This window comes from Martes martes, assembly GCF_963455335.1.
Source record: "Martes martes genome assembly, chromosome: 1".
NCBI lineage: Eukaryota > Metazoa > Chordata > Mammalia > Carnivora > Mustelidae > Martes > Martes martes.
This window is the reverse complement of record NC_137888.1, coordinates 215,094,565-215,118,910: the sequence shown is the minus strand read 5'-3', so window position 1 is coordinate 215,118,910 and position 24,346 is coordinate 215,094,565. Positions and strand designations below refer to the sequence as shown.

Sequence of the window (24,346 nt, the reverse complement as noted above, 5' to 3'; positions counted from 1 at the left end):
TCACGTGGCTGCCCTCCGTGTCTACACGTCTCCGCTCTCCCTCTGCCTTTCTCCTATAAGGACACCTGTCCGTGGGTTTGGGGCTCACCTGCAATCCAGGATGACCCCATCTCGAGGTCCATGACTTACTGACACCCGTAAGGACATCTGTTCCAAATAAGGCCCCATTCACAGGTTCTGGGGCGTTAGGACTGGACATGTTTTAGGGGGGTCCCCCATTCAAGTCACAGGATGAACAGTGGGTATGAGGCAGCTGGGGGGAACATCTCGGGGACGGGGCCCAGGGGGAAGCAGGGGGCCCGGCCCAGCACCGAGGACTTGGTGGTGGGCAAACAAGGCGCCTTCTTGCGGACGGAGCGTTTGCGCCACGTCTGGAGAGATGGGGAGGCTGTGGCAGATGGAGGTGGGGGTAGCGTGGGGACCGCGTGTGCCGAGACTGGGAGGCAAGAACATGCCAGGCACATTTTTGAGAGCAGGAACGCACGAGAGCCTCCACTGTCTCATGGAGGAGTTCACATCAGGTCACAAGGGGGTCCCAACCCCGGGGGCCGATTCTGCCCCCACAGGACCCTGGGCGACATCTGGGGACATTTGCGATTGTCATGACCGGGAGAGATGACTGGCATCCGGTGATCGGGAGAATAAGGAGCTGGTGAATGTTCTAGAGCGAATGCTAACGGACATATAACGCAAGCCACAAACGGCGTTGCCATTTTTCTAGGAGCAGCAGCTAAAAATTAAAAGCAACAGGTGAAATTAATTTTCATGCTAGATTTCCTCTTAACCCAACACCTCTCCAAGATATTATCAGTTCAGCAGGTAGTTGGCATAGTTAAGGAGAGCGCACGTCCCTTTGTCCCTCGGAGGCGGTCCCGCCCCTCGGTCCATCTCAGGTTGGACCATCAGTGGTGATCGGAAATGCTCGATCTGCCTTTGCTGTTTACGTTCTATAAAACAGACAGTTGGAGAAGTAGGTTCACACACCTGCTTGCTCTCAAACACTTAAGAGACTTTCCAAGAATGGAGTCAGAAGTCAGTTTTTACATGTAAGTTTATATTGACCTTAATTATAATTAAACAAAATTTAGAATTCTGTTCCTCGGTCACACAAGCCACGTGTCAAGGGTTCGAAGGCCACATGCACTGGTGGCTACCATATTGGACAGTATCCCGCGAAAACGGTCGAGGCCGAGAGTCGGCAAACTTCCTCTGTAAAGGGCCAGAGAGGAACTATTTTTGGCCTCACGGGCTGTAGGCCCCCTGTGGCATCACATAAAAGAAACCACAGACAATGCAGAAATGGGTAGGTGTGGCTGTGTGTCAATAAAACTTTACAAAAACAGACAGAGGCCCAGAATGGAGTTGGCAGATCCCCATTCTAAGCCACTGCTGTCTGATAGAATTTTCCAGAGTGATGGAATGTTCTGTCTCTGCTGTCCAATTTGGCAGCCACTAGGTTGGTGTGGCTACTGAGCCTTTGAAATGTGGCAAGTGTGATTCGGGAAAAACTTCTTTCTTAAAAAAGGATTTTATTTAAAAAAAAAAGGATTTTATTGATTTATTTGAGACAGAGAGAGAGACAGACAGACAGAGAGAGCATGAGTGGGGGGAGGGGCAGAGGGAGAAGCAGACTCCCCACTGAGCAGGGAGCCAGACGTGGGGTTCGATCCCAGGACCTCAGGATCATGACCTGAGCTGAGGGCAAGCACTTAATGGACTGAGCCCTCCAGGCATCCCCTCTGGAACAATTTCTAATGCTATTTGATTTAAATTTAAACTTAAACCGCTACATGTGGCTCATGGCTACCACGTTGGACAACTCAAATTTAGAATGTTCTAGATCAGGGGTCAGCTACTGTGTTAGATGGCAGATATCGAATGTTCTAGACTGGGGGGTCACCTACTGTATTGGCGGGTTCAGACCTAGAATGTCCTAAACTAGAAGTCAGCCACTGTCTTGGATAGCACAGATGTAGAATGTTCTAGACCAAGGATCCACTACCATCTTGGTGCAGACCTAGAAAGTTCTAGACCCAGGAACAAGATTCAGTGTCATCTTAGTATGTCTAGATTGTGGGTCTCAGTTTGATACCAGCTCATGGTTGGAGAGGCAGAGGGGGAGGAATTGTCAAGAATACCCAGAAACCGTCCCTGCCACGTCCCCAAGCCTGTGCTGTCACCATCCTGACCTCTGTGGTAACTGACCCCTGATTTTCACGTTCTCTGCGCTTACGACCGGATCTCTGAAACACGGGGCTGCTTTTCCCCATCTTGCTCTTTCCCCACGGTGGACGGACCCATAGTACACGGAGTCTTTACCGTCTGCATTTTTTTTTTCACTTAGCACGACGCTGAAGAGGGTCGGCATCTGCTGCCGGGGCCACGCGCCCCAGCCGCGGGTGCCTTTTCGTGGCTGGCCGGCGTTTCACTCCACGGAGCCACATTGGCTTGTCCGTCCTCCCGTTGGTGGACACCCCGGTCGTTTCCGGCTTTTGCCACGACAGACAGAGACCCTCGTCTGCGCTCTGGGTCTGGTGGGCACGTGCCACGCTCCCTCCGGCCGCAGCCGGGAGCTCCCACCCCGAGTACGCGTGCCTTTGGCTTCTGGAGCTGACGCCCCCCTGCCTAGTGAAGGGGTCGGACTCGTGGGGGAGCCTCCTCCCCCCCCCACCCCGAGGGGACCCACAGATCTGCCGTCAGCACACTCAGAGCCTCGTTCGCGGCTTGCGGCAAGAGTGCCGGGGGGCTGCTGCCGGGGAGCCCCCCGTGCGTGTCAGCTGCACCCAAGCAGGGATCTCGGAGCGCCAGCCCCCCCCCCAGGCGGCTCCGCCAGAAGACGGAGCAGCAGCCTCATGAGGTGCGCCCCGTGCGGGAAGAGCCCCCCCGGGCGGCTCACGTGCCCCCACACGCCCGCACAGGGAGCCGGGGAGTTAGGGGGCCACAGCGGGGTCACACGAGACCAAGGCAGCCACCATCCTTCCTGTCCCCTGCCTCCCCTCAAAAACCCACGTGCGTGCGTGTGTGTGTGTGTGTGTGTGTTGGGGGGGGACAGGGTGGAGTGGACACTTGCGTCTTTTTATCTCTTTCTAAGCCGGGAGGGGAGGGTGAGCTGGGTCATCGGCTGGCTCCGTGCCCCCCCCCAGTCCAGGGAACAGGCAAGCCCCCTCCACAAATGCGGCTTCTGAAGCGAGTTCCAGCTCCCATGTCCGAGTGTGACAGCGGCGTCCGTGGGGGATGTGGTTTAATCAAATCTCGGCATTCTGGAATAGGATCCTAAATTGAATAACAGAATCCCAGAATAGAACCCAGAACGGACCGCAGGCCCCTGGAACCCACGCTGGGCAGAGGACTGATTGCAGCAGAGGCTTTTTGTGGGGCTGTCAAACCCCAGGATGAGGTTCCCGGAGATGGCACAGGCCCGTGGGGACAGTGAGGCGGGGGGCAGGTGGCCGGTCCAGCCCTGTCTCTGAGAGGCTGTGCTGCTAGCGCGGGTACTGTCTCTTTCTTTGGGAGGGTCTTGAGGGGAAAGGACATCCCGGATCTGGCATCTGCCCTGCACCCCAGAAAGGGCTAAGTTTGTCTGGCTGGCTGGGGGTCCCCCCACAGACCCCTTTCTATGCACACAGGGATTTCTGAAGTGGTCCCCTTGCAAGACCCCCTCCCATGTCCCATGACCTGACTCCGGTGCCAAATGTCCAGGGCTCTGACCCTCCCGGGCCTCAGTTTCTTCATCTGTGAAATGGGATTGTGGAAGGGCTTTGAGGCTCCTGTGAGGGGACAAGGCACATTGCTGAGCTCACAGTGGGAGCTCGGCAGATCGATGCTGAATGAACGAAGGAATGAGCGAATGAAGAAACTGTCCCAGACACGTGGAGCCTGCAGGACTCGGGGCCAGTGGGGAGGAAGGCCGGGATGCCACCCCCGAGCCAGAAGGAGCCACAGCAGCGCCTAGAGCCGGACCGCGGCGTGGTCTGTTTGGCAGAGAGGCTGGGTGTTAGGCGCCGGGGCTGCAGGCCGGCGGGAGGCTGCAGTAGTGGTCTGGGCACCACCTGGCTTTCTCCTCCTCCCTACCACCCGGAGATGACCTAGCGGGGGCCTCTGCTGGGCCCCCACGTCCTCTAAAGGCACAACTTTGCACCTTCTAAAGGACCATCTTCGGGGCCCCAGCCTGACCGCGGGACACACCTCCTGCCATCCCTCCCCCAGTGGCCTCGGTTTCCCCATCCGTAATATACACAGTTCAGACATGAGGGACCCTGGTTTCTCGATGGTGCGTGGCTTGGTCGAAGTCACCCATCAAAGGTTGGGGGGTAGAGCAAGGACTGGGTCTCATCTACCTAAAGCACGCCCACCCCAAAGACACAGATGCTCCCCCAGAGCCCAGGCCCACAGGCCCCTTGGCTGGAGGGTTGGCTGGACCTCTGCTTTGACTTTCTCCGTTCCCTTTCTGATTTGCCCGTCTGTAGAGTAAGAAGACTTCCATCTCATGAAGTTGTTTAGAGACTAAATGAGTCGGTGGAGGTAGGTATTCCTCCAATATGAGAAACTGCCCCCCCACCAAACTCTTACTCATACTTCAAAACCCCCTACAGACTTTCCATCTTCACTGAAGCCCCAGGAGAGCCTTTGGCTCTCCACTGCTCTATGCTCTAGGGTTTCCCAGGGGGTTGTCCCCACCTCTGCCTCAATCCTGACTGCTTAGGTCTGGGAGTGTCTGTATCTGCCTCTGTCTCCCCTCATGCCAGATGAGAGGGTCCTCCTTGGGGCTGCAAAATTACTCAGCACGGGGCACACCAGGAATGTTCTTGAATAAATGAGAGGAGGAAGGGAGGGGGCAGGGAAGGGATGCAACCATGGGGAGCCAGCGAAGGTGGAGGAGGGAGGGAGGGCACTAGGCAGAGACCTCGGTGGGACAGATGGAGAGAGGGAGCCGGAAGGAGGTGGGCAGAGCCAGATGGGCGGGCAGGGGCGACAGGAGGGGTGGGTGTGGGGAGACCCAGCTCCCCCCCCCCCACTAGTCCCCCCCCCCCCCCGCCCCGCGCCGCACGCCTCCTCCCGGCCTCTGGCGGGCGGATCGACTGCGCCCGCCTGGGCGTCGGGCTCGGGCGCGGGGAGCGAGGCGCGGGGCCGGTGCGTGCGTGCGGCGTGTGCGCGCCTGTGCGCCCAGGGCCGGCCGGGCGGGCGGCGGCACGTGGAGGCCAGCCTGGCGCGCGTCTCCAGGCCGGTGGGTAAGGCGGGCCGCGGGGTGCGGATGGCCAGGCCTCCGAGCCTCGGCTTTGGAGCGGGAGACTGGGGAGGAGGGGACTGCCCGCCCGGCTTCTCGGGACCGCACCGGGACTCTTGGCCCGAGCCCGAGCTGACCCGGGAGGGGGAAGGGGTCTCCCGGGAGGAGGCGGAAGGTCCCAGGCTCGGCAGCGGGCGGGGGAGATGGGGCGCAGGTACCCAGGCCGCGAGAATGGGGCGGGGGTGGAGGGTGCGGTGATGGGGACAGGTTCCCTCCCCGTGGCCCCCTCCCTCGCTCCCTCCCTCAGCTCATCCATCTCCAGAAGATTATATTTAAATATCTCTTTTGTGCAAGGCAGGAGCTGGGCTCGCCCCTAAGAGGCGGTTTCCATGGCAACAACAATTGCCAGCTTCCGTGTGGTGAATCAGCGTTGCCATGGCAACCCCAGCCTCATCTGCCCAAGGTGCTGGGAGGAGGGAGGAGGTGAGGGCCAGCGGAGGCGGGGTGGGAGGGGTGGGGGCGAACAGGAGGCTGGAGCTCAGGTGCCCCCACTCCCCCCACCTCCCTTCACAATCTCAGTCTGCCCCCAGCCCAGAAACTGGTCCCATCTGGTTAAAATAATCCCCGCTCCTGCCTCCAGCTAGCTGGGTGTGGTACCCAGGTGGAGAGGGTGTGTGTGTGTGTGTGTGTGTGTGTGTGTGTGTGTGTGTACACGTGGTGGGGGAAGGGAGACGTGGTTTGGTCTTTCCCAGGTGGTCTGGGTCTCTCTGAAGATGTGGCTGGATGGCAGGAATTGGGGACACTGGAAGGCCTCTCTGCTTCTGGGGCTCCCAAGGCTGAGTTCAAATGGAGGGAGTCCATTAGGAGGTGGGGAACAAACACTCAGAATGGGAGGGGCGGATGGGGTAGGGAAGCTGGAGAGGGGGAGGGGGCTCAAGGAAAGAGGGCGCAGAGTGAGGGAGGGGCCTCCGATGGCGTGGGGAGGCTCAGAACTGAGATAGGGTCTAAGACAAGGAGAAGGAGATTTGGGGGTCCAGAGTTGGAGAGGGGCCTCTACTCATAGGACTAGGTAGAAAGATCCTTTAATTTTAAGTCTAGGAAGGCTTAGTGCCTTGACTCGCCCACCATGACCTTGGACAAAGAGTCTGGGCCTTGATGTTGACATCTGTAAAGCCCGGTGAAAACTGAGCCTCTCTCCGAAGCTTGCTGGGTGTCTGTATAGCGTCTAGAAAGCTGACATCCCTCAAGCACCTTTTCTGAATGGCCATGGGGGTGGTCTGACCTGGGAGGAGGTCTGGGGCGGGCACTCGTTCCAACCCCAGGTCAGGCACAGACGTCCCAGCCACCCTTCCATGCTGGTGTGTGCCGGCCACTTCTTTCTGGTCAGTTCAATTTGGCAAGCCTCTTGGATTCTCCCTGCCTGGTGTGGGGAGAAGTGCCTGCTCTGAGAAAGCAAGATGTAGACACTTCCTGCCCTGAGGCAGAGGGAGGAAAGAACCCAGCGGGGTGGAAAGATAGCCTGCCTGGGGACGTTTGAGCTGGGTTTTGTAGGATGAATAGGAGTTCACCAGGAGCCACGAGGCTTGGAGAGAGATTCTGTTCTCAGACCAGTGGAGAAGCAGTGTCACCCATTTCCCACATCCCTTGAGTTTTTCTCAAATACCCACGTCAGCTCACCCCTATGGCCGGTCAGTTTGGGGGTGGGGATTAGAGGAGGATTTCTTCCATTAAACATCATTTTCAGTGCTGGGCAGGGGGGTGGGGTGGAGAACAGAAGTGTCCGGAACAAGGAGTCCAGATTGAAAGCTGGGCCACTCAGGGATGACAGTCCTCCCACCCAAGGCTCAGAGAGCTGACTGCAAGTACCTGCCCTCGTATCAGTCAGTTACTGCTGGGTGACAAACACCTCAACCATTTTATTTGTTGATTCTGTAGGTTAGTAAGCTCAGCCTGGGCTCAGCTGGGTGGTTCTGCTGGTTTCTCCCGGGGTCATTCATGCAGTGGTGGACGGGGCTTGCCGGGATGAGCTGGGACAGGCCAGCCTCACTTCCGTGTGCTGTTTGGCAGTGGGGCCTCTCAGGGCATGAGGTCTGTCCTCCTGTTCTGCCTGGGCTTGTCACCTGGGCTTGTCCCAATGTCAGGTTTCCAAAAGAGGAAGCTGCAAAGTCTCTCAAGGCCAGAGTCTGGAACTCCCACCACTTCCCTTCCATGACTTTCCACTGGTCGGAGCAAGTCACAAAGCCAAGTCCAGATACAGAAAGGTCGGGAAACAGGCTCCAGTTTTTGATGAGAAAAACTGCAAAGTCACATCATATGCAGAGACTAGAGGGGTTGGGCATCTTCGCAAAGAGCCTACTATACCTGGAAAGGCAAGGAGGCTTCCTACAGCAAGAAATATTGTGAACGGGTTTTGAAGGTAAAGTAAGAGTTTTCCAGACAGCAATGAGCAAAACCCCGTCGGTGGGACCAGGTGTCACTTGTTTGACTGGTTTGCTGCTGGAAGTTGGTGGGATGCTGTGCCTCGGGGAGGTGGGCAGGGTGCCTGGCAGAGCTCAGGTGAAGCCCTCACCCCTGATGTCCCCACTGTCAGCCTCGACCTCCTCCTCCCCCTCTCTCCACAGATGGCGCGGCCAATCCAGGTGAAGCCGGCGGACAGCGAAAGCCGCGGAGGTAGTTGTCATCTCTCCGTGGCCACCAGGCTGGGGGGTGGCAGAAGAATGGGGGAAGGAGGGGAATCCCTGATCAGAAGGCTGTAGCTGTCCCCTCTCTTCTCACATACCTCATGGTGGTGGGAGAGGCAGAGTCCCCTGGCTAGGGTAGGCACAGGAGAGCAGGGGGGGGGGTGTGTCCCCTCTTCCAAACCACAGTGCCACAGGCCTAGGAGTGAAGGAGTTGGAGGGCAGCTGGCTAGGTCCAGTTGCTTGTCCCTGGATCTTAAAATGCCCCACTCCCCGTGGGGTGCAATACTGGGAGGTCTTCTGAGGCAGAGGGGCTGGGATCCCTGAAGGGACCCCTCAGGGGGATTACTGTGTATGTGTGCACGTGCGTGTTTGTGTATATGTGAGCATGCATACCTTGGCACGCAGATGTGTGTGAGCAGGGCACATGTGCACGTGTGTTTCTGTGGCTTATGTGGTGGGGCTTCCTGCTGGCCTGTGTGCACATGTGCATGCCTGACCTGGGCGTGGGCGTGTGCGTAGGATTGTGTGTGCTTGACTCTTCCAGGCTGGGCGTGTAGGTATGTGGGCTGGAGGCCTGGCGTCTGCGTAGGTCTGGACTGCGTTGGGGATGTGGCCATAGGAGTATGCTTGGCTGTCCCCAGCGGCATCCGAGGCAGCCGTTCTTGGAGATTTTCCTACCCCCTCCCCACTTCAGGAGGATGGGGGGCTGAGGGGGAGCAGCCCCCCTTGGGGGTGGTGTGGGGGGCAGGGCTGTTAGGACTCCTGTGTATGTGTAGGAGCCTGGTACAGCCCGTCGGGGCTGGGACCTGTTTTCACGGTCTCCAAGCAGCCTGCGGGTGTAGGTCAGGGATTGGAATGGGGTGGGGGTGGGGGGAGGTCTGCACGTCTCCGCCTCTTCTCTTCTCTCTCTCACTCTTAATAATTCTTCCTCTTCTTCTCCTCCTCCTTCTGTCTGTCTGTCTCTCTCTGTCTCAACTTCTCTTTCTCCCTCGCCACACCTCTTTCTCTCCCATCTTTTCTCCTCCTCCTGTCCCTCTGGTTCTCTCTCTACTCTTTATGTGTCTCTCTTTGTCTCCTACTGTCTCTCTCTCTCTGACTGTCTCTGTCTCTGTGTTTCTCCCCGTCTCTCTTGCTCTCTCATCTGTCTCTTCCCCTGACTCTCAGTCTCTCTGCGTCTGTGACTCTCTCTTCCATCCGCATGAGTGACAGCTGCCAGAGAACAGGTTTCCATAGTAACCCAGCTCACCATCCCTGGGAGACGAAGCTGCCATGTTCCTGATTACAGGGGAGCAGCCCAGTCACCAGAGGCAGCAGGACTCTCGTGCCTCATACGGGAGAGGCTGGCCAGCCAGGCCTCCAGCCAGAACCCCACCCCCACCCCAGCAGATGGGGCCTCCAGGCTTCCCGCACCTGGTCCTGGGCGCGCAGGTGCCTTCACTCATTCAACAGACAGTGACGGCCTGGCCCCTGCTGAGGGTCAAGGGGCCATCAGCGCTCACCCCCACTGGGAACTCTAGATGGCAGACAGACAGACAGGGACCCCGGCCAGGCAAGGCACGCAGTGGGTTCTCCGCGAGCGAGGAGAGAGGCATCTCCGCCCGGAGGGTGGGAGCAGGGAAGCGGTCGGAGGCCCTGAAGGGGTGACGGGAGGGCGTCCGGGAGGGGGGCGCCGCGTGAGCCAAGGCTTGGAGATGAGCCGAGCGCGGCACGTGGGAGGATGGAGAGGCCCGGAGCAGGGAAGCGCGCGGCTGTGTCCTCCCACGCGCAGGCAGAGCAGGGGCCAGCCGTGCTCCCCCCACGCCCTGCTGCCTCCGTTCTGCTGGAGGGACCGAGAAATTCCCGGAGGCCAGGACGCGGCTGAGGGGGTGTCTCCGCCCACAGGAGACCGGAAGCTGTTCGTGGGGATGCTGAACAAGCAGCAGTCGGAGGAGGACGTGCTGCGGCTCTTCCAGCCCTTTGGGGTCATCGACGAATGCACCGTGCTGCGCGGGCCTGACGGCAGCAGCAAAGGTGACCGGCCGGGGGCGGGGCTCGGCCGGGGGCGGGGCTCGGCCGGGGGCGGGGCTCGGCCGGGGGGCGGGGCTCGGCCGGGGGCGGGGCTGGGCGCGGGGCGGGAGGGGTTTGGCTCCTGGGGGCGGGGCCCGGCACGGGGCGGGGCGGGGTTGGGTCCCGGGGCGGGGCCCGGCGCTTGGGAAGGCGGGGCTGCCTTCCGGGGCGGGGCGGGGCACGTGGGACTCGGGGTTCGGCTTCTGGGGGCGGGGCCGGGCCCTCGAGAAGGTGGGGTTGGCTTCTGGGGCGGCCTGGGGATGTGGGAGGGCGGGTTTGGCTCTTGAGCAAACCAGGTGGGCTTCTGCGGCGGGGCGGGGCATGTGGAGGGCGGGGCTGGCTCCTGGGGGTGGGGCCTGGCACGTGGGAGGGCGGGGCTGGCTCCTGGGGGTGGGGCCAGACTTGAGGTGAGGTTGGCTTCTGGGGCGGGGCGGGGCACGTGGGAGGGTGGGTTTGGCTCCTGGGGGTGGGGCCGAGCACTTTAGAAAGTGGGTTCGGGGGGCGCCTGGGTGGCTCAGTTGGTTGGCCGCCTGCCTTTTCTCAGGTCATGATCCCGGAGTCCTGGGATCGAGTCCCGCATCGGGCTCCCAGCTCCATGGGGAGTCAGCTTCTCCCTCTGACCTCCCCTTTCATGCTCTTTCTCACTCTGTCTCTGTCTCAAATAAATAAATAAAATATATATTTTTTAGATTTTATTTATTTATTTGACAGACGGAGATCACAAGCAGGCAGAGAGGCAGGCACAGAGAGAGGGAAAAGCAGGCTCCCTGCTGAGCAGAGAGCCCAATGAGGGGCTTGATCCCAGGACCCTGGGATCACGACCTGAGCCGAAGGCAGAGGCTTTAACCCACTGAGCCACCCAGGCGCCCCAATAAAATATTTTTTAAAAAACAAGCAAGCAAGCAAGCAAGCAAGCGGGTTTGGCTCCTGGGGACCCGGCAGGGCCCTTGAGACGTGGGGTTTGCTTCTGGGGCGGGGCGAGGACGGGGCGGGGCCGGCTCCCGGGGCGGGGCCAGGCGCTTGAGAAGGGGGGACTAGCTTCTGGGGAGGGGCGGGGCACGTCGGGGCGGGGCTTGGCTTCTGGGGGCGGGCCGGGGCACTTGAGAAGGCGGGGTTAGCTCCTGGAGGCGTGGGCTGTGTGGGCGGAGACTGTCCAGTCCCTCCTGGTCCTACCCGCGCGCCGCCTGTGCCCACCTACCTGTGGGACAGTTTCCTGTGGACCGTCTGCGTGATCCTGGCTGAGCATCTGGGAAAGACTTTCATGGTCCGCAGAGACCTGTTTCCCTGTCTGCCCACGTGACTGTGACTGCGAAGGGCATCACTCCACCTGCGTCTTTAGTCTCTGACTTTTTCTGCCTTAGTGTCTAAATGACTATTTCTGCCTAGCTCTTCGTGTGTCTGGAGGTCTTTGTCTGTCTACCTGTTCTACCTTTTGGGGTTCACCTGTCAGGCACCAGCTGTTGCCCTGCCTGTCTCTGGCCCTGGAAACTTTTTATCTTCTAGGACAGAATGTATCCCGTGGTCCCTATTTGCTTGTCTGTCTCTCTAATTATTTTTATTTCTAAATGTTTTTTAAAGTTTATTTAATCATCTCTACACCAAATGTGGGGCTCAAACTCACGACTCCAAGATCAAGAGTAGCATACTCTACTGACTGAGCCAGCCAGGAACCCCTCTTTGCTTTTTTAATTGATATTTACATACTGTAAAATCCACCTTTTGAAAGTGTACAGTTAAGTGCTTTCCAGTATGTTCAAGAAATTGTGCAACCATTGCCACTCTCTAATTCTAGAACATTCCATTGTCCTACCCCACCCCCAGTCTGCCTGGCTCTTCCACAATAGTCTGCCCGTCTGGAACTACGTCTAGTAGTCTCTCCTATGACTCTGTGTCCGAATTTGCCTGTGTCTCGTGGTCCCTGGCTGCCTTGGCTGCCTGATTTCTGATTTCTTCCTGTGTGGCCAGCCGGCTGGGTCTGAGCTGCCTGGTATTTATTTATTTATTTTCTGTCCCCATCTTTCCAACTCTGGTCACATGGGCCTATGTGTCTAGGTCTGAATGTATCTGTGTGCCTGAGTGTGCCCACAGGACTGTATCTCAGTGCCTCTGTCTGAACGTTTGTCACCTTCTCTCTGCATATCTGATTACAACTCGATCTCACGGTGTCAGCGGCTGGTGGCTGGTGGGTGTTCCCTAAGCCCGTGCCCTTCAGTTGTTCCAGAGTGCAGGACCTGCCCCTCCCCCAGACCGCACACTGCCTCATGGTGCCTGTCCGACCACGCGAGCCACCAACACCTGTGTAGCTGGTGGCTCTCTGAGCGAACGAGAGGCCACCGGGCTGACATCATACTCTGTGTGCTCTTCTTATAGCCTGACCCTTTATTGTCCAGCTGTCTGTCTGAACACATGACCGGCTGTCTGTCTGTTCTGACCATCTGACCCGCCCCCCGGGGCTCCCAGCCCCCTCTCCGGTGGCCCTTCCCCACCCAGAAAGACCCGATTACCCCTCACGCGTTCTCCTTCTCTTGGGGCAGGCTGTGCCTTTGTGAAGTTCTCCTCCCACACCGAGGCCCAGGCAGCCATCCATGCCCTGCACGGCAGCCAGACCATGCCGGTGAGTAGGGACCGCCCTGGGCCACGGAGCTGGGCGTGCGGAAGCGGGGAGGGGACAGGGACAAAACCTCTCCCTACCATTCCCGCCATCCCGTAGCCACTTGCTGTTCATCAGTAAGGCACAGGCGGAGAGAGAGGCGGAGTCCCTGATGGTGGTGTGGGCACAGGTATGCAGGTGAGTGTGCGATTGTGCATGTGTGGAGCATACGCGTGTGTGAGCATGCAGGTACGTGTGGGAGTGCGCCTGGAGGTACTGCCAGTGTGTGGCTGCGTGTGTGTGTAAGAGAGGATATGTGAGTGTGTGTGGTTGTTAGTAGGTGACTTAACGTGCAAATGAGGGGTGTGTATGTGAGAATATGGATACGTGTGTGCTGCTGCACATGTGTAAGTGTGTCGAACGGGTGTGTTTGTGTGAGTGGCTTGTGCAGCGTGCATGTAGGTGTGTGCACATGTGTGTTTGTACATGTGTGTACTGAGTGCACGTGAGTGTGTGGGTCTGCCTGGCTGATGTGGGGGGAACGAGCGCAGCACGCTTCTGTGGGCATCTGTGAGGGCACGTATGTGAGTGTGTGTGGATGGGCGACGGTGTGTGTGAATATGCGTGTATGTGATTGCCTGTGTACACGTGTGATATGGGCCTCTGAACGTACCGTGTGAGTGCATGTGTGCAACTCTGTGTGACGTGCATGGTGCGTGCAAATGTGTGCACACATTTGTGACTATTCGTGTCTGAGTGAGTTTGTGTGGGTGTTTGTGTGTGTGCAAGTATGTGTGAGTGTGCATAGTGAGTCTGCACATGGGTATGTGAGCATGCATAGTGTGTGTACGTGTGTGAGTGTATGAACATGGGGGGTGTGGTGTGTGTGGTTATGTTTTTAGACGCATGAATGTGTGACTGTGTGTGTGTGACTGTATGAATGTGCGTGTGCTAAGTGTGCGCATGTGTGGGGAACGTGTGTGAGTGTGTGTGCATGTGTGTATGAGGGTACAAGAGGGTGTCCTGGAGGGGCGGGACCTGAGGGGTGGTGTGGCTTTGTGGAGGCCAGCAGGGGAACGTGGGGCGGGGGCCATGACAACAAGGATGGGGGTGGGGCGCGCAGAGGAGCAGGGGAGAGGGCTGGAGGGGCTGCAGCCCTCGGCCGAGGAGCACGGGGTTCTTGGGGTCATGAGGAGCCATGGAAGGTTTTGACAAGGCAAGGAAGGGGCCAGGTCGGTTGGAAATGTCCCTTGGGCCAGAGTGGGGATGGGTAGGGGGCAGACCTGCGGCGGGGAGAGGCGGGGAGAGGCGGGGAGAGGCGGAGGAGGACAGGCTCAGCACTGGGAGTAGCCCCTCCCCCTGGGGGAGGGGCCAGGAGCCACAGTCGCGGTACAGAAAACGCAGAATCTGCCACAGGGGGAACAGGCCCTAGAGAACCATCTCCCCTCTCAGCTGTTCTCAAATGGGTGTGAGGAGCAGGGCAGCGTCAGAGCCTCCAGCCCTCGCACGCTGGGCCCTCGGGCCTCAGTTGTAGCCCCTGGAGGCAGGATTCGGGCTCACCAGGAGGTCAGGCTTTCTCCCACGCACGCAGCTGACCAGCGATGGGGCGCATCGGGGAGCGAGCTCTCCAGCAAAGGGGGCATGTCCCTTCTCTGGTTGGGGCCTCACCTGTCCTCAGGTGTGAGTGACAGCTCTAGGGTCCTCCACCCGGGTCCCACCAGTTGGACTCTCCATTTTTGAGAGCGTGGCTGATAGTCAGGGTCCTCTACTGGGCCCCAGACGCGGTCCCCTGGGCGGGGAGGCCCCACCTGTGCCCACAGGCAGCTGCACACAGTCAAGTACAAGACCCAGGATGCTGATCTCCGAGCTGTTCTCGCTGTGACGTCCGCGTCCTGCAGCTTGGGGCCCATGGGCAGGACGGGCCGCTGCCGGCATGTACAGTGCTCCCCCAAGGGCCAGAGCTGGTGTGGTTCCACGAACCCCAAAGTCCCGGCTACCTCCCTCCTTCTTTCTCTCCTTGCTGGCCGCTGCCCCTGCAGGGTGCCTCCTCCAGCCTGGTGGTCAAGTTCGCCGACACGGACAAGGAGCGGACCCTGCGGCGCATGCAGCAGATGGTGGGGCAGCTGGGCATCCTGACGCCGTCCCTCACCCTGCCCTTCAGCCCCTACAGTGCCTACGCCCAGGCTGTGAGTGACCCCAGCGGCTGTACTTCCGCCTCCAGCGGGGCTCCCCACACCACTCGGGGGGGTCCGGCTCAGTCTCTCTCTCTCTCTCTCCATGCATGATCTGTTGGGGGTTCTGCCTCTCAGCTCATCTTTCTGTCTCTTCCTACTCTCTGACTCACGGTCCTATCCTGGTCATGGTTGAGTCCCCAAATCAGGCTAATTCCTGAGCCCTCCCCACCCCAGCTGAGCCCCCAGCCATGAACTGAGGCCCAAGCTGAACCCCAACTCTGGACTGACACGACTCCATGCTTAGGCACTAAATCTAGGCGGGGCCTCCAAGCCAAAAGGAGCCTCTAAATCAAGGCTGACTTCACACTGAGACCCAGTCCTGGATGAGCTCAGTGTTGGCTGATCCCCAATCCCAGACCGAGTCCAAATTCCTGACTCAGCCCTGATCCTAGACAGAGCCTTGATCCCACACTGAGCCCCAATTCCTAGCTAAGCCCTGACCCCAACCTGAGCCAAGAGAGCCAGGCTGACCCCCTCCCCCACTCAAGTCACTTAAGGACCAGGCCTCCTCCCATGAGTCATGACCTCAGGGCAGGTGCCACCCCCATTGTGCACACTGACTCCCTTTCCACCCCCAGCTCATGCAGCAGCAGACAACGGTCCTGTCCACGTCGGGCAGCTACCTGAGCCCTGGCGTGGCCTTCTCACCCTGCCACATCCAGCAGATTGGCGCCGTCAGCCTTAACGGGCTGCCTGCCACGCCCATCGCCCCTGCCTCTGGTGAGAGTCCGCCAGGGGCCTAAGGATGGGTGGGCAGGGCAGGGCCAGGGCCAGGGCCAGGCTCAGGCTCCCCATGGTGCTCCTCCGTTCTACAGGACTGCACTCACCCCCGCTGCTTGGCACCACTGCCGTGCCCGGGCTCGTGGCTCCCATCACCAATGGCTTCGCAGGGGTTGTACCCTTCCCTGGGGGACACCCTGCCCTAGAGACCGTGTATGCCAATGGCCTTGTGCCCTACCCAGGTAACTGGAGTGGTCCCCTGGGACCTATGGGGGGTGGGAGGGTGGGGAGGGTGTCTCTGGGACAAGCAGGAGTTCCCATGCCATGGTCCCTGGGAACCAGAGCGAGTGTCAGCTCAACAGACATGAGCTGTGGGCAAAGAGAACGAGACTATAGCAGAGTGGTCAAAACACAGGAACTTTATATCCAGACATATCTGGGGTCAAATTTCAGTTCGGTGGTCCTGGGTGGTCTCTGTGAGTCCCTGGGCCTCAGTTTCCTCACCTGGGAAATGGGGCTGATGCCATCATCTCATGAGGTTGCACTGACTAAATTAGCATATTGAATGCTTAGCACACTGTCTGTACCAAGAACAGCACCATCAATGTTAATTATTAACCGTCACTATTGAGGAAGAGATCAGGACCCATATCCATTCCTGCATCCAGCCATGCACCGAATTAGGCTGGGCCCTGCCTTCGTGGAGCCGAGCTCCCACCTCTCCCCACCCTGTACCACAATCCCCAGGCGAGCCTCCTCCAATGCCTTGCTTAGGTGAAGTAAGTCATCTGCATATCCACCATTGAGGAGAATTTGTTTTATTTTGAAATGACTGGAACTCACGGAGAGTTTCAAAAGTAGTACGGAGAGGTCCTGGTCCCTCCAGCCGGGCCCGCCACCCATGCTAACAGTTTATATGACGGAGCACATTGTCGAAACCAGGAGGCTGACACTGGTACAGTACAATGACCTCGACAGGACCTGGACACCTTATGGACGCTGTGCCACATTGTGTGTGCACTCATGCGTGTGTGTGGGGTCTGTGCCATGTGATCACAGGCAGAGATTTGTGTAACCGCCACCACAATGCTCCATCTCCACGGGGTGATTCATTCATGTGACCCCTTTATGGTCACCCCCCCCCAACACACCCATCCTGTAGTAACCTCTCTTCGTTCGAGCCCAATCTTTTGGCTGAAATTTCCCCCTGATGCAGCAGCTCTAGTGGTCTGGACAACCTCTCCCCTCCCCTTACCTCCTGCCCTGAGAGCAGTCAGGAGGTCACAGCCACATGGGAGATCCATGGGGGCTTGGGGTGGGAGAGAGGGAAATGGATGGGGGAGGGGGGTGGTCAGGAGCAGAGGTCTGAAATCCTGGAGAATCCGGAGAATAAAGGGGAAGAGCGAGGGGGTCCGGATGGGGACAGAGAGATGGGAGTGAAGGTTAAACCTCTCTGGAGCCCCGTTCGACTTCTGCCATTTCCTATCTGAGTGGCCCTGCGCCGGTTGCTTCACCTCTCTAAAGCTCAGTTTTCCTACCTGTAAAATGGGGACCATACCTGTAAAACGTTTATGCAGAGGTGAAGCTGGGCGGATGTTTGTTGCTCTCCTTCCGGGCGCTAAGGATCGGGGGTGGATGGACGATCTGCCGCCCCCGTCCCACTCAGCCCTTCCGTCTGCCCCGCAGCTCAGAGCCCGACCGTAGCCGAGACCCTCCATCCCGCCTTCTCCGGAGTCCAGCAGTACACAGGTACGCGGGCAGTCCGGCCCCCTCTCGGGCGTGGCCCCGCCCCCTCGGCCCCGGCTTCCTTCCTGTCTGGCCACGCCCCCCTTGGCCACACCCCGACTCTGGCCCCGCCTCCCAGGGGGACGCCCTTTGGCCTTCTCTCCTGTACCTAGCCACGCCTCCTACTTCTGGCCCTGCCCTGTCCCAGATTTTGGCCCCACCCCTCCTAGGCCCTCGCAGCGTCTGGTCCCGCCCCTCATATCCTGTCCCCTGTCCGTCAGGGCCCTGCTCTCAGCCGAGGCCCTGCCCCTCAAACCCTGGCCCCGCTCACTCTGAGCCTGTGCGGCCTTGGCCCCGCCTTCAGGCCCGCCCTCGGCTGTGGTCACGCCCCCTCCCTGATACCAGACGTTGGCCCCACCCCCTCGAGCCATGGCTCCGCCCCACTCTTCCCCGTGCCTTGGCCCCTCCTCTCGGCCCGCCCCCCGCCGCGGGCACGCCCCGCCTCCCTCCCAAGACCGCCGTGGCCCCGCCCCCGCCCTCCCCGCGCCGCCCACCGGCCTCACACCCGCCTCCGCCCTGTCTCGCTCCCGGTCTCCGCAGCCATGTACCCCACCGCGGCCATCACGCCCATCGCGCACAGCGTCCCCCAGCCGCCGCCCCTCCTGCAGCAGCAGCAGCGAGAAGGTGAGGGGGCCGCGACCTCCCCTGGGCGCCAGCCCCGCCCTCTGACCGCCCCCTCGACCTCCAGGACCCCTGGCCTGGCCTGGCCTGGCGCGGGACCTCGGGGAACCGCGGCCAAGAGCGCGGCCTGCGGGCCGGACAGACCTGGGTTCGAGTTCTGACGCGGCCCCTGGGTGCTCTGGGGGAACCGCATCACCCTCTCTGAGCCTCGGCTCGCTCCTCTGGAAAGTTGGAACCATAGGACTAGCGGGACTAGGGGTGACCCTGCCACCACCAGCCGCCCTCCCCAGGACCCGACGAGCCTCTGAATTTTTGGAAAGGACGCTCATCTTGAGGTCGGGCGCGGGCGGCGGGTGGTGGTGGGATATCTCGGGTAAACTGAGGCTCCCCAGTAAAGTGGAGGGAGGGAGGGGTTGGATTCTGGGATCGGACAGACCAGGATTTAGATCCACCCAGGTCTGGCTGTGCGCGGTAAGGAAAGCACTCACTGCCCGTGCCTCAGTTTCCTCCTCGGCAACAGGGGCGACCGTCTGGGTCAAGAGGCGTTACTGGGAAGGAGGCAAGGCCGTTCCTGACCCACAGTGTGGCTCAGCACCAGGAGGGCCCTTTCCCTTGTCCATCCAGCTAGTGGGGGTCGGGGAGAGGTGACCCACGGCCCCATGGCCAGGAGCTCTGTGGATGTCCTGGCCTGCAGACCGAGTTCTTTGAGGCTCTGCCCCACTTGGCCCTTGCCCTTGGCCCTTGGCAGGGGGCCGCCACCAGAAAACAGGAGCTGAGCTTTGGAGACGAACTCTAGGCTAGGGGGTCCCCAGCCGGGCCAGCCAGCCGCTGCTCTGTCCCCCGTCTTATTCCTCTGGGGGCTCAGTGGGTATCGTCACAGACGGCAGGCATGAGGATTTGACGGTGCTGGCGGCTCCAGTGCGACTTTCAGCGACCTCCCAACACCCCCTGCACCCCCACCCCACCCCGGCCGGGCCAGCGAGAGCTTCCGAGAGGGCCCAGCTGCCTCAGGTCACTGTTTCATGGATGGCTCAGACCTGGGTGTTTCCCTCCCCGGTCCCTGCTCCAACTTCCCTTCACCAGGACTGAGGCGGTCAGAGCTAGTGCAGTGGTGATGGGCCCTGCTGTCACTCGCCATGAGCATTTTGGAGAGTCCCCACCTCGAGGGACAATCTACAAGACTCCCGCTCGCACCATTCCAGACCTTTGTCCGCGACACGTCAAAGCAAAAGAAAAGATAGAGCCCTGATAAAAATGGTAGACAGCGCCAAGCCCACGAGCAGGTTAAAAAAATACGGTCAGCGTGGCCCTTTATCCCGGCAAAGACCTCAAGCTTGCACGTGGACGTGGCACTGATGGGAAGGGTTGTGGGTGTGGCTGCTGTCACGCGGCGGAAAGAGACGTGTCTGAAGTCAGACGGGGAGTCGTAACCCCAGACGGGGATGCGCGTGGCTCACGACACACGCGGGGAGCCGAGGGAGTGGTAGGTGGTCCCGCTGTGTGTGTGCTGTGGGGAGTGTGTGCGCATGCGTTGTCTTCTCATGGGGTCCCACTCAGCTGGGTGCGGCTTTCCGCCTTCACCCCATGTTTCTTGGGAGATGGGATCGCGCTCTGGCCTCTGTAACGTTTGTCCCGAGGTCAAGATCACGCCATCCACATCAATCGCGACGATCACGTTGCAACTCGCTTGCATTTTAAAAACAAGCATGCTTAGAACTGTGGTCCTAACCAGGAAGATAAGGGTTGGATGTCAATGGGTAATCCCGGATCTTTATTTCCTGGGATGGAGAATACTCACTTCCGGACTAAGGGGGATTTTTGGTGGTTTGGGGGTTCGTGTTTTGGGGGGCATGGGAGAAGGTCATCTGTTGGTTTGGGATGAGGGGCAGGTTTGGTGACTGTTCATCGCTTCAAATAATGAAGGTTTTAAAATTTGATTGTTATTTGTAGCTGTTATGTGACCTCTCCATTGGGGATTCTTTGGGGAAGGGATGGTTTTGAGACTTAGCTGTGCTTTTAAGAAGTTATTCTTGGTTGGTATAGTATATCATTTTAAAATTCCCTGGTGGGGACGTGGAGGGGGCGTGGAGGGGACGTGGAGGGGACGTGGACGGGGAGGGGTGCCTGGCCGGCTCAGTCAGTGGAGGACACAACTCTCCATCTCGGAGTCCTGAATTGAAGCTCCACATTGGGCGTGGAGCCTACTTAAAAATAAATAAAAATGTAATAAAATTACCAGGTGGCTTGGGGACTACAGAACTTTTTTTTTATCTTAATTGAGTTTTTTTGTGTGTGTGTGCCATCTGAGTCTTGAAAATTATTCAAGACTTGGAGGATTATCCACGGTTTTGAAGACTATCTCGATGTTTGGGGTTTGGGACCGGGGAATGACCTTATTCTGTGATCATCGGACTTGTAAGACATGAACATCTTATTTTAAAACCAGTTGTAGATTTACAGAATTAGTGCAGAGATATACAGAGTGTCCACATACCCCACATACAATTCATCTACTGTCGTAAATGGTCTGGCGTTTCCGGGTTTAGGGATTTTTTCCGGGGTTTCCTGGTGTCTGGAATTTGGGGACTACCCAGGGTCTGGCATTGAGGGGTTTATGTCAGTTTTGCGGGGAGGGACCATCTGAGTTTTGTAAATTATCTGGGGCATGAGGATAATCAGAGGTTCAGGGTACCCAAGTGCGGGATCAGAAAGGCAGGGTAAGCACGCCCTGCCTCCCCTCCCCCAGCCGTCTCCACGCCCTGCTTCCTGGTGTCATGGGCACCCTCCCCCAACAGCTGGAGATGCCAGAGGTGGGCTCCGGTCCCGCGCCCCTCCCCCCCGGGGGGGGGTCCGCCTCCTCTCCTTGGGGGCTTTATGTCTTTCTCTCCCCCACCTGCAGGTCCCGAAGGCTGTAACCTGTTTATCTACCACCTCCCCCAGGAGTTTGGAGACACGGAGCTGACGCAGATGTTCCTGCCCTTCGGCAATATCATCTCCTCCAAGGTGTTTATGGATCGGGCCACCAACCAGAGCAAATGTTTTGGTGAGTACCTGCTGCGGGCACCCCTTCCTGCTGGCCAGCCCTGTCCCCCTGACTCCGCGTGCTGCCAGGAACACGGACGTGGGAGGGCGTGGTTGGCATGGTCCGGTGTGGTCCGAGAGAATCACATTTAGAAGTGAGAGTGAGCACTTATGAAGCACCTGCTGTGTGCCAGGCACGCTGCTGGGTGCTGGTACAGGGCAGCGAAAGAAGCCAACAAAATTCCTGCCCTCCAAAGCTTGCAGTCTTGCCGCACTGCTCAACAGAGTTTTCTCCACTGGCGGAGATGTTCTCCTCCCCCTGCTGTCTGAGCTATGAGCACCGCGTGGCTGCCAGGCACCTCGAGAGGGGCGGTTCAACCACAGAACCAAAGTTTTAGTTTTAAGGAATCCAGATCTAAATGCCCACCCGTGGCCAGCGACTGCGGAGTTGAAAAGCGCAGGTTTACGGGTGGGAGGTGGAAATAAACAAGGCAGGGCGTAGGTCAGGGGTTATGAATGGCAGGAAGAACACCATCACCATCTGCTCCTAAGGACCCAGAAGCCGGTGTGCAGGAGGTAATGTTTCAGCTGAGACCCAAACGATGAGATTTCCCAGCCCCAGGATGTCTGGGGTACAGGGTTCCGGGCAGAGGGAGCGACACGTGCAAAGGTCCTGGGGCAGAGCTATGCCTGGTGTGTTGGAGGGCCAGCCAGGAGGCCCATGTGGCTGGAGCAGAGTGAGGGGGAAAGTGGGAGGAGGGAAGGCCAGGGAGGGGACGGGGCGGGTCCTACAGGGCCTTGGCCTCCAAGTTCACACAGCAGCAAAGAGGCAGAACCTAGATTGGAACCAGTCCGTTTGACTCTGAAATGGGGACTCTTAATCTCACCCTGTTGTATTCCAAAGGCCAAGTCTTGCCTGTTTAGCCGGCGCCTTCTGTATATACTCAGTGTCCAACCATGAAAGGGAAGAGCGGCCCCATTTTACCCAGGGAGGAAGGAGAGGCACAGGGTGGTCAAACAGCACACTCGAGGTCACTCGGATCAGGGTCCTCTGCCAGTGCCCAGGCCCCTCCTCAGCATCCCACTTGCAGGACGAAGAAGGCGGCGTGTGGGGGAAAACCCACTCAATCCCTCTCAACAGTGAGGAGTCCTGTGCCTTCCCTGAGCCTCGGTTTCCTGATCAGTGTAGCAGGGGGCCAGGTGTTAGGGCAACTGATAGATGTGAAGACCTTATCCCCCCAGCTCCACATTCCCCCATGGCTCCCCAGTGGGCCTCTGCAGGACCGCTCAGCCCTGCCCCCACTGTCTCTCCACCTGACCCCCAACCCAGCCTCTCACCCAGAGCTCAGGGATCCCCACCTCAAATGCTTGGGCATGCAGTCCCTCACCCCAGAGGGCTCCAGGCCCCTGTGGCCTCCACACCCTCCCGGGAAGCCTGTGAGGACCTAGAGGTGAGGGGCAGGAGTGGGGCAGGGTGGCCCGGGGCGGCAGGGGGAGGGAGTCGGGGCTGGTAGAAGGTTGAGGAGTGGCAGAGTAGGATGTTTCTGACGGCCTGGGGGGAGCGAGGCGGGGTGGGGGGTGGAGATGGGGTAGAGAGACAGAGACAGAGATAAAAGGCAGAGAGAGGACGAGGGCGAGAAGGACAGAGAGAAGCGACACAAGGACACTCTGTGGACACAAGGACACTCACACAGAGACAGTCTCTGATCCACAGTCAGGATCCCAGATGGACAGCAGTGTCCAGGCAAAGGGTTAGCATCCAGGGCCTGGAAGGAGGCAGGCAGGCAGGATGGGGAGGGAGGGAGAATGTGGCCTCATGGGACCCCCATGGGCCTCACCTGTTCCCTCCACCTGTGGGAAGTCTCAGCAGAGCAGACCCCAGGTAAGGAAGGAAGCACCCGGTCCCCGGCGGCGCGCAAGTCCAGAGGGCGTCGGAACCAGGCGCCGGGCTGCTGTGTGTGCCCTGGCGCGCCCTCCTGCCTCCCCGGGCCCACTTGCCCCCGCGAGCGCACACGCCCCGCCCCCAGGACCCCGCGAGCCGGGATGCCGGGGCCGCCGCACTGCAGGAAGCGGAGGACGCCCACGTTGCCCACCATCGCGGGTCCGCCCCGGTCTCCGCAGGCTTCGTGAGCTTTGACAACCCGGCCAGCGCGCAGACCGCCATCCAGGCCATGAACGGCTTCCAGATCGGCACGAAGAGGCTCAAGGTGCAGCTGAAGCGGCCCAAAGCCCCGGGACACCCCTACTGACCGCGCCCACAGCCGCCCGGAGGCTGCGGGCCTGGCCCAGGTGAGCCGCCAGGCGGCCCCACCCACCCCCACCCCCTCCCCGCTTTGGCCAAACCCCCCCTCATTCTCCGAACCCTCGCCAGCCCCCGGGGGTGCTGCTGGAGGCCATGAGGGGTCCCCAGCTTGGGTCGCTGTGGCCAGAGCTAGACTAGAGCACCCCCGTCCCCCCTTCGGTCGGGGCTGGGACGGAAGGTGGAACTAGGGTCCGGGGGTGGTTGGGGAATCCTTCCAGAAGAAGGCTTTGAAGGATGAGTAGAAGTTCGCCTGAGAGGCCAGGTTTGGTCTGGGGTGGGGTGGGCTGTGGGGAGGGGCTTCTGTCCTGTCCTGTGAATCTCGCAGCTGGGCCGGGGTCGTAACTCTTCTCTGGTGTAATTCCTGCTCTGCGGGCTGGTGAGAAAGCGGAATGTTTGCCCTGCTCACTGGCCCGCCCCCCCCCCCAAAAAGGTACCCTCAGACACACCCCCAAGAGTGGATTTTGCCATCAGAGAGAACAACTTTATCAACAACTAAGCACCTTCTCTGGGGAAGGAACAGTGAGCCTAAGGGGCCAGTGGGGAAACGTAACTGACCGCAGGCCTTGACGAGCCTCCTCTGTGGAATGGGTTCGTGAAAGTCGCCTCCCAAGGCCGGGAGGATCCGCTTGGGCACGCGGTGTCTTCCCCACCAAGCCCAGGACCCGCCACCTGGAAAGCTCTTGATCATTTATTTCGGTTTTGTTTTTTCCATCACGAGCGCCGTCGTCATCAAAGCGCCGCGCCTGGGGTCTGGCGCCGAGTAGGTGCTCAGTTACGGGCTGGGCGTGCTTTTCCGACTGTCCAGTCAGCACCCCCAGATTCGCGGGTATCCGGCCACGGGATCAGGCGACTAATGCCCCAGGCACCTGAACGCTCTGGGACAGCAAGTCCTTACTGAGCACCTACTAAGCGCCAAGCACTCTTCCCCGCGCTTGGGGCCACGCCCCACGACCGGACACAGGGCGGGGCTTGGGGGGCGGAGCTGCCCCCCGGGGAGCTTCAGAGGCAGGGAGCTCGGCAAGAGTACACGCGACGCTTGGCCCCAGGTTGCGGGAGGAAAGGGCTCAGCGGCCCCAGGTCCCTTGCCAGGCGGTTTGTTGGCCTCCGGATCTGGAAATGGAC

General features: G+C 59.5%; 1 protein-coding gene across 3 annotated transcripts in view; it reads left to right on the top strand.

Moving 5' to 3' along the window:
• Positions 1-23,171, top strand: part of CELF5 (CUGBP Elav-like family member 5) — a gene marked incomplete at both ends in the record, with an annotated part of 45,877 nt that extends 22,706 nt beyond the window's left edge. Inside the window, 11 exons of one of the 3 annotated variants that reach the window (XM_080818576.1) lie at positions 7,846-7,897; positions 9,787-9,915; positions 12,486-12,565; positions 14,581-14,727; positions 15,354-15,495; positions 15,591-15,737; positions 17,182-17,244; positions 17,821-17,904; positions 20,801-20,948; positions 22,449-22,455; positions 22,989-23,171. In XM_080818576.1, the coding sequence (XP_080674702.1) occupies positions 7,846-7,897; positions 9,787-9,915; positions 12,486-12,565; positions 14,581-14,727; positions 15,354-15,495; positions 15,591-15,737; positions 17,182-17,244; positions 17,821-17,904; positions 20,801-20,948; positions 22,449-22,455; positions 22,989-23,171 (1,182 nt within the window). Of the gene's footprint in view, positions 1-7,845; positions 7,898-9,786; positions 9,916-12,485; positions 12,566-14,580; positions 14,728-15,353; positions 15,496-15,590; positions 15,738-17,181; positions 17,245-17,820; positions 17,905-20,800; positions 20,949-22,448; positions 22,456-22,960 lie in introns of all 3 variants that reach the window. The other 2 variants (XM_080818577.1, XM_080818575.1) reach the window with 2 other exon arrangements.
• Between the last annotated feature and the right edge of the window lie 1,175 nt (positions 23,172-24,346).